The 12,912-nt window shown below is 49.9% G+C and overlaps 1 protein-coding gene across 2 annotated transcripts in view; it reads left to right on the forward strand.

Annotated features, from left to right (window-relative positions):
* Cars2 (cysteinyl-tRNA synthetase 2, mitochondrial) overlaps positions 1-12,912 on the forward strand; it is a 31,589-nt gene continuing 18,677 nt past the window's right edge. For both annotated transcript variants that reach the window (XM_041673792.1, XM_041673793.1), the window contains exons 1-6: positions 1-236; positions 422-472; positions 2,385-2,502; positions 9,116-9,187; positions 9,689-9,794; positions 11,995-12,078. In XM_041673792.1, the coding sequence (XP_041529726.1) occupies positions 58-236; positions 422-472; positions 2,385-2,502; positions 9,116-9,187; positions 9,689-9,794; positions 11,995-12,078 (610 nt within the window). In that variant the 5' untranslated portion in view covers positions 1-57. The remainder of the gene's footprint in view (positions 237-421; positions 473-2,384; positions 2,503-9,115; positions 9,188-9,688; positions 9,795-11,994; positions 12,079-12,912) is intronic.

Below are 12,912 nucleotides of genomic sequence, written 5' to 3' on the forward strand. Positions count from 1 at the left end.
GGGTCGGGGCCTGGACTGCGGAATTGCTTTGTGCCGGGTTCTCTAGTGTGCCCCGACATGCTGCGGGCGCGCGGGCCTGGGCCGGGTTCTCTGCTGCTCCGGGAGGCGCTGGCTCTCGGGCGGCGCGGGCGAGCGTGGCTGCGGCCGCAAGGCCAGGACACCGGCGTGCAGGTGCACAACAGCCTCACGGGCAAGAAGGAGCCGCTGATCGTGGCCCGCACGGACGCCGTCTCCTGGTGCGTGCGCAGGCGGGGCGGGGCGTGAGGGTCTGCAGGGGCGAGTCCGCCCTGAAACCCACAGGTGTGGTCCCCGGAGCGGCCACTGAAACACTGTGTGCGCGTGTGTGCGTGATGATTGTTATCGAGGGCTTAGGGCTCTCTTTTGCAGCTATCTCACATGGTGGGTCTTAATATGTTCCTAGGTATAGCTGTGGACCGACTGTGTACGACCATGCACACCTTGGCCATGCTTGGTAAGTTTCCTTGTTTGAACTTGGTGATAAAGTCAGATGGTCATTTATTGTGGAAAGGGTAAATTGTTAGCTTGTATTTTTATTTGTTAAGTGAGCCGAGTAGTGACTGCATTCTGGGAATTGTGAGACCTCAAATTGTTAGTCTCGTTTAGTGTTTGCAGCTGTTTTTGGTTGTATACTTAGTGCTCAGGTCTGGACACTCAAGAGAGTTGGTGTGGAGGAAAGCAGAGTGATTTAGATGTTTCTAAGGTTGGTCCAGGGACCCAAATCCAACCGTCATCGCCTGGCTTTGAATGGGTCACTTGCTGGAGTCCTGGTTCTTGCTTTGAGTCCAGACAGAAATGATAATAGCTCAGTGTTTGGAATCTTCATGGCAGCTTCAGGAAATAGTATATATGAAGTGCCACTTAACACAGCACCCGTGTGACTTGTTTCTCCTCAGCCGTGACAGCGCTGTAGGGCCGCTCTCCTGGGAAGCACTGGAGCTGGGAGGAAGTTCTGCATTTGTTGACATTCCCCGTTTCCTAATGTCTTGTTGTTGTCTTGCACATTTTTACTTGGGCAGTTTTAGACCTAAATTAAACACGAGTGTGGAGGCCAGAGGACAGCCTCAGGTGTCGTCATCAGGTTCTGTGCCCGGTTTGTTTTGAAGTAGAATCTCTCAGTGATTCTCTCAGAGGACAGCCTCAGGTGTCGTCATCATTCTGTCCTGGTTTGTTCTGAAGTAGAATCTCTCAGTGATTCTCTCAGAGGACAGCCTCAGGTGTCGTCATCACGTTCTGTCCCCGGTTTGTTCTGAAGTAGAATCTCTCAGTGGCTTAGAACTCCACAAGGAGGCCAAGCTGGCTGGCCAGTGAGTCTCAGGAATCACCTCCCTGTCTGTCTCCCTTGCACTGGAATAATATGGAAAATCCCGGGTCTCGAGCATGAATGAGAACAGTAAAAAGCTCTTGTCATTTGACCTTTTGTTAATGTTGTATTATAGGAGTTTTTATACTTTTAGATAAACACAAACTCACTCAACAGCTCTAAACTTAAAAACAGCAATACCTTATCCTGGAATTGATGGAACTGCTTGATTGCCTTTTTGTTTTGTTTTGTTTTAAAGATTTATCTATTTATTATGTATACAGTGTTCTGCCTGCAGGCCAGAAAAGGGCACCAGATCTCATTACGGATGGTTGTGAGCCACCGTGTGTTTGCTAGGAATTAAATTCAGGTCCTGGAACTTGAACTCGGCCATCTCTCCAGCCCCTTTTGGTTGCTTCTTGCAGGAACCCTTCTGGGCCACCAGGTGGGACTCAGTTTGTAAAGAAGTACTTGAATTAGTTCCCTATGAACCAGTTATCGACTGTAGAACACAGCTTAGAAGTTACATAGTGGTGCTAAATTATAACACATTCCTTTTCAAGAATAACAATCATGGGGCTGGCAAAGATGGCTCACTGGGTAAAGGCACCTCCTGTACAAGCCTGATGACCTGAGTTTGGTCCCCAGGACTCCTGGTAAAAGGAGAACATTGAGTCCCACAAACTTCCTCTGACCTCCCTCTACATGCATGCTGCTGTAGTATGTGCGCGTGCACACACACACACAATAATAATAAAACGGGTGGCTGGAGGGATGACTTAGCACTTAAGAGCACTTGTTTGTGGAGGACCTGGGTCCAGTTCCCAGCACCCCCGTGGTGACTCACAACCATTCTGTATATTATCTGATTTCAGGGGCTCTGACACCCTCTTTTGACCTCGTTAGGCACCAAATAAAGATATGGTGCACATGCATCCATGCAGGCAAAATATATGAACATGAAATAAAACAAATGAATGAGAAATAAAATAATTTTAAGTTAAAAGTCGAATAGCAACGTTGATTGTGTGTTGAAGACAAGCCAACAGTTTTTTTCTTTCAGCTCATACGTCAGATTTGACATTATCCGAAGGATCCTGACCAAGGTGTTTGGGTGCAATGTGATCATGGCAATGAGCATCACTGATGTGGATGATAAAATAATCAGGAGAGCTAACGAGGTGAGCACTTCGCCTTGTTTGACAGCCTGGTGGCTGTGTGGCAGTTCTTTTCTTTGCTGGTCGTATTTTTTTTTTAATATTTATTTATTATGTATACATTATTCTTTCTGCATGTATGCCTACAGGCCAGAAGAGGGCACCATACATCATTACAGATGGTTGTGAGCCACCATGTGGATGCTGGGAATTGAACTCAGGACCTTTGGAAGAGCAGGCAATGCTCTTAACCACTGAGCCATCTCTCCAGCCCCCTGCTGATCGTATTTTTATGTATTTCTTTCTTTTTTTTTTTTTTTACCAATTTATTTATCCTTTTATTTTACTTACATTGGTGTTTTACCTGCGTGCATATTGTATGTCTGTGCGAGGGTATCAGATTTTGGGGTCACAGACAGTTGTGAGCTACCATGTGGGTGCTGGAACTTGAACCCTGGTCCTCTGGAAGAGCAGTCAGTGCTCTTAACCACTGAACCATCTCTCCAGCCACCTCCCTCACCTTTTGAGACAGGGCTTCACTGTGTACCCCTGGATGTCCTGAAACTCACTTTGTAGACCCAGCTGGCCTCAAACTCACAGAGATCCACCTGTCTCTGCCTTCCAGGTGCTGGAATTAAAGGCGTGCGCCACCACTGCCTGGTGATGTTATGCTATGTTGTGAAAACTCACAGTGTCTCCGTGGTTCAAGCCAGAGACACTTTTTTTCTGACCCAGAGCATTAACTTGCATGTCTGGCTTCCTGGGAAGGCGGTGGGATGTGCTGAAGGCCAGGGGTTCGGTTGGAGTGCCGAAGCCTGGCCCACTGACTCCCGGAGAAGGAGAGGACCTGGAATAGCAAGGACTAGGGGGTTTGGCACTTGCCCTGTGTAGTTTGTTTCATGGTGAGTGTCCCGGTGTGCCCTGTGACCAGCCACTAGGGGATGAAATGTAACCGTCTGACTTTGAGAGTGTGATTCTCTTGAATAGAGGATCCAGAGGGAATAGCACAACCAGATGTGAAGACATATTTAAAAAGCTATAGATAATTCTTTATCTATGAATGTATGTACATATAAATACATTTGTGTGTGAGTGTGTGTATGTATCTATATGTGTTGTGTACTTGTTTTCTCTGGGCCAGACGAGCATTGTGAATCAGAGTAGTTGTGGTCTCCCTGACTCTCTCCTGGGGGAGGAGGGAGGCCCTCACATCTCGTGAGATCGGCAGGAGGCCTCTCACCCTGAGATTGGAGAGTGGAGTGGGATTCTCTGTCGCTTAGTTGCCTTTGGGTCACCCATGCTTCTGATGGGAACCCCATGAACTCACTGACTCACCACGGACTTGGGTGGAATCCTTCCTTTGGTCCACACCTGCCCTGTGTTCCCTTCCATCTCCCCAGTAGAAGTCACAGGGCACTGTGTGTATGTGTGTGTGTGCGCTCACTGAAGTCACATGGCACTGTGTGTATGTGTGTGTGCGCTCACTGAAGTCACAGGGCACTGTGTGTATGTGTGTGTGCGCGCTCACTGAAGTCACATGGCACTGTGTGTATGTGTGTGTGCGCTCACTGAAGTCACAGGGCACTGTGTGTGTGTATGTGTGTCCGCTCACTGAAGTCACAGGGCACTGTGTGTGTGTGTGTGTGTGCGCGCGCGTGCACTGAAGTCACATGGCACTGTGTATGTGTGTATGTGTGTGCGCTCACTGAAGTCACATGGCACTGTGTGTGTGTGTGTGCACGCACTGAAGTCACAGGGCACTGTGTGTATGTGTATGTGTGTGTGTGCGCTCACTGAAGTCACATGGCACTGTGTGTATGTGTGTGTGTGCGCTCACTGAAGTCACATGGCACTGTGTGTTTGTGTGTGTGTGTGTGCGCTCACTGAAGTCACAGGGCACTGTGTGTATGTGTGTGTGTGCGTGCACTAAAGTCACAGGGCACTGTGTGTGTGTATGTGTGTGCGCTCACTGAAGTCACATGGCACTGTGTGTGTGTGTGCGTGCACTAAAGTCACATGGCACTGTGTATGTGTATATGTGTGTGCGCTCACTGAAGTCACATGGCACTGTGTGTGTGTGTGCGCTCACTGAAGTCACATGGCACTGTGTGTGTGTGTGCGTTCACTGAAGTCACATGGCACTGTGTGTGTGTGTGCGCTCACTGAAGTCACATGGCACTGTGTGTGTGTGTGCGTGCACTAAAGTCATATGGCACTGTGTATGTGTATGTGTATATGTGTGTGCGCTCACTGAAGTCACATGGCACTGTGTGTGTGTGTGTGTGTGTGCGCTCACTGAAGTCATAGGGCACAGTGTGTGTGTGTATGTGTGCGCGCTCACTGAAGTCACAGGGCACTGTGTGTGTGTGTATGTGTGTGTGCGTGCACTGAAGTCACAGGGCACTGTGCATGTGTATGTGTGTGCACTCACTGAAGTCACAGGGCACTGTGTGTGTGTGTATGTGTGTGTGTGCGTGCACTGAAGTCACAGGGCACTGTGTGTGTGTGTATGTGTGTGTGTGCGCGCACTGAAGTCACAGGGCACTGTGTGTGTGTATGTGTGTGTGTGCGCGCACTGAAGTCACAGGGCACTGTGCATGTGTATGTGTGTGTGTGCGCTCACTGAAGTCATAGGGCACTGTGTGTGTGTGTGTGTGCGCTCACTGAAGTCACAGGGCACTGTGTGTGTGTGCACTCACTGAAGTCACAGGGCACTGTGTGTATGTGTGTGTGCGCACTGAAGTCACAGGGCACTGTGTGTGTGTGTATGTGTGTGTGCGCACTGAAGTCACATGGCACTGTGTGTGTGTGCGCGCTCACTGAAGTCACAGGGCACTGTGTCTGTGCACGCGCACTGAAGTCACAGGGCACTGTGTGTGCGCGCTCACTGAAGTCACAGGGCACTGTGTGTGTGTATGTGTGTGTGCACACTGAAGTCACAGGGCACTGTGTGTGTGTGCGCGCTCACTGAAGTCACATGGCACTGTGTGTGTGTGCGCGCTCACTGAAGTCACAGGGCACTGTGTGTGTGTATGTGTGTGTGCGCACTGAAGTCACAGGGCACTGTGTGTGTGTGTATGTGTGTGTGCGCACTGAAGTCACAGGGCACTGTGTGTGTGTGTATGTGTGTATGTGTGTGTGCGCACTGAAGTCATAGGGCACTGTGTGTGTGTGTGTGCGCTCTCACTGAAGTCACAGGGCACTGTGTCTGTGCACGCGCACTGAAGTCACAGGGCACTGTGTGTGCGCGCTCACTGAAGTCACAGGGCACTGTGTGTGTGTATGTGTGTGTGCGCACTGAAGTCACAGGGCACTGTGTGTGTGTATGTGTGTGTGCGCACTGAAGTCACAGGGCACTGTGTGTGTGTGCGCGCTCACTGAAGTCACATGGCACTGTGTGTGTGTGCGCGCTCACTGAAGTCACAGGGCACTGTGTGTGTGTATGTGCGCACACGCAGGACCGATCTGTGGCAGGTTGTATGTATTATACGTAGGCCAGCAGCTTGGTGGGAATTAAGGTATCTGTGCCCTTCTCCCTAGAGTATCCTTTGTCCCTCCCTCTTTCCCCCCTTCTTGTCTCTCCTCCCATTCCCTGACAGCTCCTGCTCTATCTTCTTTGTCCCTCCCTCCTTGACCCCTCTTGTCTCTCCTTCCATTCCCTGACAGCCCCTGCTCTATCTTCTTTCCGAGAAAGAACAATACTACAGAGGCCAGAAATACACATAATAATTAATGGAATTTGTTTCGTAATAAAAGATGGCATTTCACATCGCTAGGGTTGGATTATTCAGTCAATAGTGTTGACAGTTGGATAACCATCTGGAGAAAATACAAACCCAAGTTAGAGTCATGCCTCACAGCCAACCTACAGCAGATCAGAGATTAAATATGAGTGGAGCCATAGATTCCTGGCAGAAATCCAAGGATGTTTCTGTGACCTCCTTTGGGAAGGGTTTCTCAGTATGTTTCCGAGTGTAAATCCATTTATGTAGACAGACTCAGAAAGAGAAAAGATTGGAAAATATAAACCAGGTTTTCAGTGTTCTGTGAATGACCATGCTGTTAAAAACCTGAAAAGGAGGAACTGAAGAGCTGGCTCAGTGGTTAAGAGCATTGTCCACTCCTCTAGAGGACCAGGGTTCAATTCCCAGCACCCACATGGCAGCTCTACCATCTGTGACTCAGTTCCCAGTATTTGACGCCCTCTTCTGGCCTCCTTTGGCATTGCGTGCATGTGGTACACAGACATGTGTGAAGGCAAGCATCCATACACATGAAGAGAACTAATGAAAGATGAAAGCTATCAAGATCAAAATAAAAATGAATCTCAACAGAAGTACCACACATGTAAAAACACTTTCTACAGTGAGGAGAAAAAAAGACAATTAAAAAAATGGGTTGGGGCATCTGGATATGTGGGATATATTTCAGTTTATTCATAATTTGAAAAGGTAAAAGTCCGAGCTGGGCATAACTGCACATGCCTTTAGCCCCAGTAATTAGGAGGCAGAAGCAGGCAGAGCTCTGTTTTCGAGGCCAGCCTAGACCAGAGCGAGTTCCACAGGACTATACAGAGAAACCTTGTCTCTAAAAACAAAACAAAACAAAAAATAGGAAGGAAGGAAAGAAGAAATAGGTAAAAGTTACAGCTGAAGGCATTTAGGTAGTGTGTTGACAAGATCTTAGTGAGTGTTCTGTGCCTTACAACGGTCCCTGGACAAGGAGTGTGACTCCCAGGGGCACCGTGGACTCCGTGTCTTCAGCAGTGACACTGCCATGTTTGTGTCTGTACACACTGTCACCCAGGGAGGTGTGAGGTAAACCACGGCTGAGCAGTCTGGCTTAGTGAAAGTAGCAGGCTCCTGGGCCACTCACCATCTCCCTGAAGGCAGTCCTCTATGTTGTACTTTCCTGGGTGACTGCTGCTTTAGAGCCCCAAGCAGAAAGTCAGCCACCGGCTCCGTACACATCACTGAGAAACCTGAGAGAGATTCTTGATATCTCAGAGTAGAAATTTCTCACCTCATGAAAAAGGAGACATGTTTCCTGAGGTGGGTAGGTGTGCTTAGGGCAGGCCGACGATGGCCCAGCACTGTAGGTGTGGCATTAAGCGTTTGCAGAGTGTAGGTGGATTCAGGTTCTTGTACAGGGTGTGCATGAAGCTTTTTTGTTATGTTTTGTTTGAGACTGGGTCTTGCTATGTAGCCCTCCTTGAGGTGGAACTCACTATGTAGATTAGGGTAGCCTTGAACTAACATAGTTCTGCCTTCCTCTGTCTCTCCAGTGCTGGGGTTAAAGGCGTGCACCAATAATACACAGCCCTGCTTTTTAAATTTTTTTTTAAAGAAAGATTTATCACATATACAGTATTCTGAGTGCAAAAAATACCTGCATGGCAGAAGAGGACACCAGATCTCATTACAGATGGTTGTGAGCCACCGTATGGTTACTGGGAATTGAACTCAGGACCTCTGGAAGAGCAGGCAGCAAGCGCTCTTAACCCTGAGCCATCTCTCCAGCTCTTTCTTTTTCTTTTTTAATAAAGAGTTTGTTTATTTATTATGTATACAACATTCTGCCTCCATGTATGCCCACGTGCCAGAAGAGGGCGCCAGATCTCATTACAGATGGTTGTGAGCCACCATGTGGTTGTTGGGAATTGAACTCAGGACCTCTGGAAGAGCAGCCAGTGCTCTCAACCACTGAGCCATCTCTCCAGCCCTCCAGCTGTTTCTTTTAAATTTTTTAAAAAATTTATTTGAGGCCGGGCGATGGTGGTGCACGCCTTTAATCCCAGCACTCAGGAGGCAGAGGCAGGCGGATCTCTGTGAGTTTGAGACCAGCCTGGTCTACAGAGCTAGTTCCAGGACAGGCTCCAAAGCCTCAGAGAAACCCTGTCTCGAAAAACCAAAAAAAAAATAAAAAAACAGAAAAATTTATTTGACAATTTTATATATACACGTGTGTTTGTGTGTATGTATGTGTGTGTGTGTATGTGTGCGCGTGCGTGCTCATCCCCTTCGATGTTCTCTTGTTTTTGTTTTTATAACCCGTTGGATTATAAAATCCCGTTGGTGTGCACGCCACAGCCCTGTGGACAATTGACTTCCCCCATTCCAGCAGCCTTCACTTGCTGGTAGCTCTTCAGCTGGGGTGGAGCCTCATTTGCCCCTCCCCTGTCTGTTCTGGGATGATTGACAAGAACTCTGCCTCTTGGCTGGAAAGTCTGTGTCCCCTGCTGGGTCCCAGTGCTAGGGGTCTGTGTGCCCAGATGCTCTGCTGTGGCCACCGCCTCCACACTCAGGAGCTAGGTACAGCCCCAGCCTAAGGACATGGGTACCAGTTCCCTGTTTAATGTGTTTGTATCTTGTCATAGAAATGGTACCAAGCTTCTCTCTGTCCCCAGTCGACAGGGCCCATAAGCCTTTTAACTATTGAGCTTTAGGGTAGTTTAACACTTAAAATCAACATTCCCTTCTTGGGGCTGAGCCCCCTGGGGCGTGTGGTCACCGTCTTGTCTGCAGGGGTAGCCTAGTCTGCTGGGATGGGTGTCTGTGCAAGGGTAGCCTGGTCTGCTGGGATGGGTGTGTGTCATCCTCCGGGTGTGCTGACATTGTGGTTGTCTGACCTTATGCAGATGAATGTTTCGCCCGCTTCTCTTGCCAGTCTCTTTGAAGAAGAATTTAAACAAGACATGGCAGCCCTGAAGGTAAGCAAGCTGTGGTTTACCCTCCTGTAAAGGGAAGTGACATCTCACCTGCCTGATCCAGAACATTCCAATGTTAGTGCCTTGTGGTGTCAAGACCAAAGGACCTGAATCTAGACCTGCTGAATAAACCCTGTGATGGCCTTGGGGGAGGGAGCTGGTCTGGGGCATCAGGGTGAGCTGGATTCCTCTCCTTGGGTCTGAAGAAGCCCATGTGTATGGGGTAGGATGAAGTGATTGCACCTTGCCAGAATGTCCCTGATTTATCTTACATTCCTGTCAGCGGCAGGCACATTCCTGGCACCGAGGTCTGGCTGCCTGGCTTCTTGTTCTCCTCAGCAGTCTTGTCTGTTGAGAGTTAGCAGGGAAACCACACAGGAAAAGCCAGTTGGATCACTGGGGCATCCTGACTCAGAATGGCTGCCACCCTGTTGTGCTGGGTCTGGGCATGAGCCCGTGAGCTTGGAGATCACCCCTGGTGCCCGTGTCTCTGTGTCCTTGCAGGTTCTGCCGCCGACCGTGTACTTGAGAGTCACTGAGAACATCCCTCAGATCATCGCTTTCATTGAAGGCATCATCGCTCACGGCCATGCGTACTCGACAGCCTCAGGTATGGCTGGGGGCCCCTGGTGCAGGTCACGCCTGGGCTGTGTGCGCCACTTCCGTGAGTTCCTTGGTGCTGAGCCAGTCTGTCTAGGTAGTTTTTAAATTTTCTATTTTTATTTATGTGTGTGCATGCACATGTGTGTTGTTGCACATGGATGCCAGAAGAGGGGTGGGACTCCCCAGTGGCTGTAGTTACAGGCAATTGTGAGCTGCCCAGTGTGGGCTTCAGGCACTGTGGGTCCTCTGCAAGAGCAGCAAGCACTCTTGACTACTGATCTATTCTTTTTTGCAAATTCTTTTTTACCATTTTAAATTGAATATTTATGTGTGTGGGTCAGGGGGGTTGATACATGAATGCAGTAGGTCAGAGAGGGACATCCGATCCCTCGGAGCTGGAGTTACAGGCAAAATGCGAGCTGTCCAGGGTGGGTGCTACGACTTAGAGCTTTCGGTCCTGCAGGAGCTCTCTAGCTACCAGCTGCCTGGGGCCTTGCTTCAGCTTTCTCTTACAACCACAGAACACAGGCAAGCTAGTTCTGACCCCCTGTGGAGTCTGGGGGTAGCTGTGCAGATGCTCACTGTGGTCTTATTTCAGTTTGGGGTGTGTGTGTGCACATGCTAATGTAATGTAGGCATGTTAAATGCTATGAAACAACGTATTCAGCCTGCCCAGCTGAGCAGTTATAAGGAGAAGTTTCTAGCAGTCTTCACAGTCTGTAGAACCACTTAACCAGATATCAGGTAAAACAGCCTCACTTGGCTTTGAACAAATGCTCCATTTCTAGCTGGTTGCCTGTCCTCTGGTTGCTAGTCGTTATGCTGGGAGAAGCGTGTGAGATGCTGCCTCCACCTGCACATAGTGGCCTGGGCACCTCGTAGCCTGATATGTGGCCATGGCTCCAGTAGCCTCACCAGCCATCTGGAAGCCTCTCGCTGGTCTCTTCCTCCAGGGAAAGTTCTTGTGACAGATTACTGGATAGCTTCCTGTTCTCCTCCCACATGTAATATGTCGAGAAGCCAGGGTAACAGTCTTTCCACATAGGTGATGGATGGAGGGCGTATGTGGTCGGGAGCTGACCACACAGCTGGGAGGAGTCCAGTAGCATCATCTCAGTATTGGTACTGAAGCATCATCACACTGCCCAGCCTACTGAATGGGGATGCCACCCAAAGGCCCATGCACCTGGGTGATCGTGTTCCTAGGAGACCACAGCATTTGTTCCTCCAGAACAGGCAGCGGTGTCACCAGACACCGGTTTGCAGGAAGACCAGGGACTTGTGCTGGACCCACACCATGGTGGCCTCCATTCCCTTCCTCCCTACTTTCTGACAGGGTTTCTCCTTAAGCTGGAACTCTCCGGCTCAGCTAAGCTGGCTGGCTGGTCAGCGAGCTCCCAGGATATACCTGCCTTTACCCTGCCCCCCAGCACTGAGGTTGCAAGCATGTGCAGCCATACCTGGGTTTTATGTGGGTGCTGGGGATTTGAACAAAGGTCCCCTGCTTCACAGCTCGCACTCTTACCTCGGAGCCATGTTGATATTCTCTGTTGAGGAATCTTCATAAGCGCTGGAGACATGGCAGGGCCCCTGGAGACTGTTCCGTCCTGTCAGGCTCACCTGGGCTATTCATCTCCAACCATACCTGTGTCTTAGGGTTTTATTGCTGAGGAGACACCATGACCACGGCAACTCTTACAAAGTGTTTAATTGGACCTGGCTTATAGTTTCTGAGGTTCAGTCCATTATCTTCATGCCAGGAAGCATGGCAGCATGCAGGCAGACATGGTACTGGAGAGGTAGCTGAGAGTTCTACATCGGGATCAGCAGGCAGCAGGAAGAGATAGAGACACTGGGCATTTCTTGACTGTCTGAGACCTCAAAACCTACCCCTGTGACAGGCATCTCAGAATAATCCTGGAGGTGCATGCAGTGTGTAGGCATTGTTGGTGCAGAAGATGCCTGGGTAGTGTCTCTATATATGTGTGTGTGTTAATGCAATGTGCAGGCATTGTTGGTGTAGAAGATGCCTGGGTAGTGTCTTTGTGTGTGTATGGGTTATTTATGTGGTAGTGTTGCGTATGCAAACGTGTGTGCACACACATGTGTGCAGTCTGTGCTGAAACTGTAACTGCTTGTGAGTTGTTAGACTACAGATGTGGCTGTCTCAGACAGGGAAGTGCTGAGCTCCTGTTTATGTTAAACAGGCAGCGTCTACTTCGATCTGCAAGCACGAGGGGACAAGTACGGCAGGCTCGTCAACGTGGTTCCCAGCGCAGCCCCAGAGCCAGGTGGGTGATGGCTGGTGTCCTGCGGGCCTCAGCCCCAGAGCCAGGTGGGTGACGCTGGTGTCCTGTGGGCCTTGTGCAGCCTCAGCCAGGTGGGTGACAGCTGGTGTCCTGCAGGCCTCAGCCCCAGAGCCAGGTGGGTGACAGCTGGTGTCCTGTGGGCCTCTGAGTGAACCAGGTGGGTGATGGCTGGTGTCCTGTGGGCCTCTGCAGCCCCAGAACCAGGTGGGTGACGGCTGGTGTCCTGTGGGCCTCAGCCTCAGAGCCAGGTGGGTGACAGCTGGTGTCCTGTGGGCCTCTGAGTGAACCAGGTGGGTGACGGCTGGTGTCCTGTGGGCCTCAGCCTCAGAGCCAGGTGGGTGACAGCTGGTGTCCTGTGGGCCTCAGCCCCAGAGCCAGGTGGGTGATGGCTGGTGTCCTGTGGGCCTCAGCCTCTGAGTGTGGGGTTCTGAGGTTTGATCTGGAGCAGGGAAGACGTGGGCTGACTTGGGGTCATTAGCCTGCTGGGAGGTTAATTCATTTCCGTGAACAGACAAGACTGCAGAAGACCCAGGCGTGCTATTTGCTCCCTCTCCTTACTTCTTTTGGAATTTTCTCTGCATGGGACAACATACATGTCACAGTATGACCATCTTCTGCTGCTTGCTGCTATATACTAAATTCCTGGTGTCAGTTAGTGTATTCCTGTGCTGTCTGGGTTTCAACCATTTTGTTAGGTCTAAGTTTTTTTTGTTTTTGTTTTTTTGAGACAGAGCATGTTTGTGTAACAACCCTGTCTGTCCTGGAACTCACTTTGTAGACCAGGCTGGCCTCAGACTCACAGAGATCCACCTGCCT

This window comes from Microtus oregoni, unplaced genomic scaffold, assembly GCF_018167655.1.
Source record: "Microtus oregoni isolate MIOR12 unplaced genomic scaffold, Mior012 000024F_ref0000369, whole genome shotgun sequence".
Classification (NCBI taxonomy): Eukaryota; Metazoa; Chordata; class Mammalia; order Rodentia; family Cricetidae; genus Microtus; species Microtus oregoni.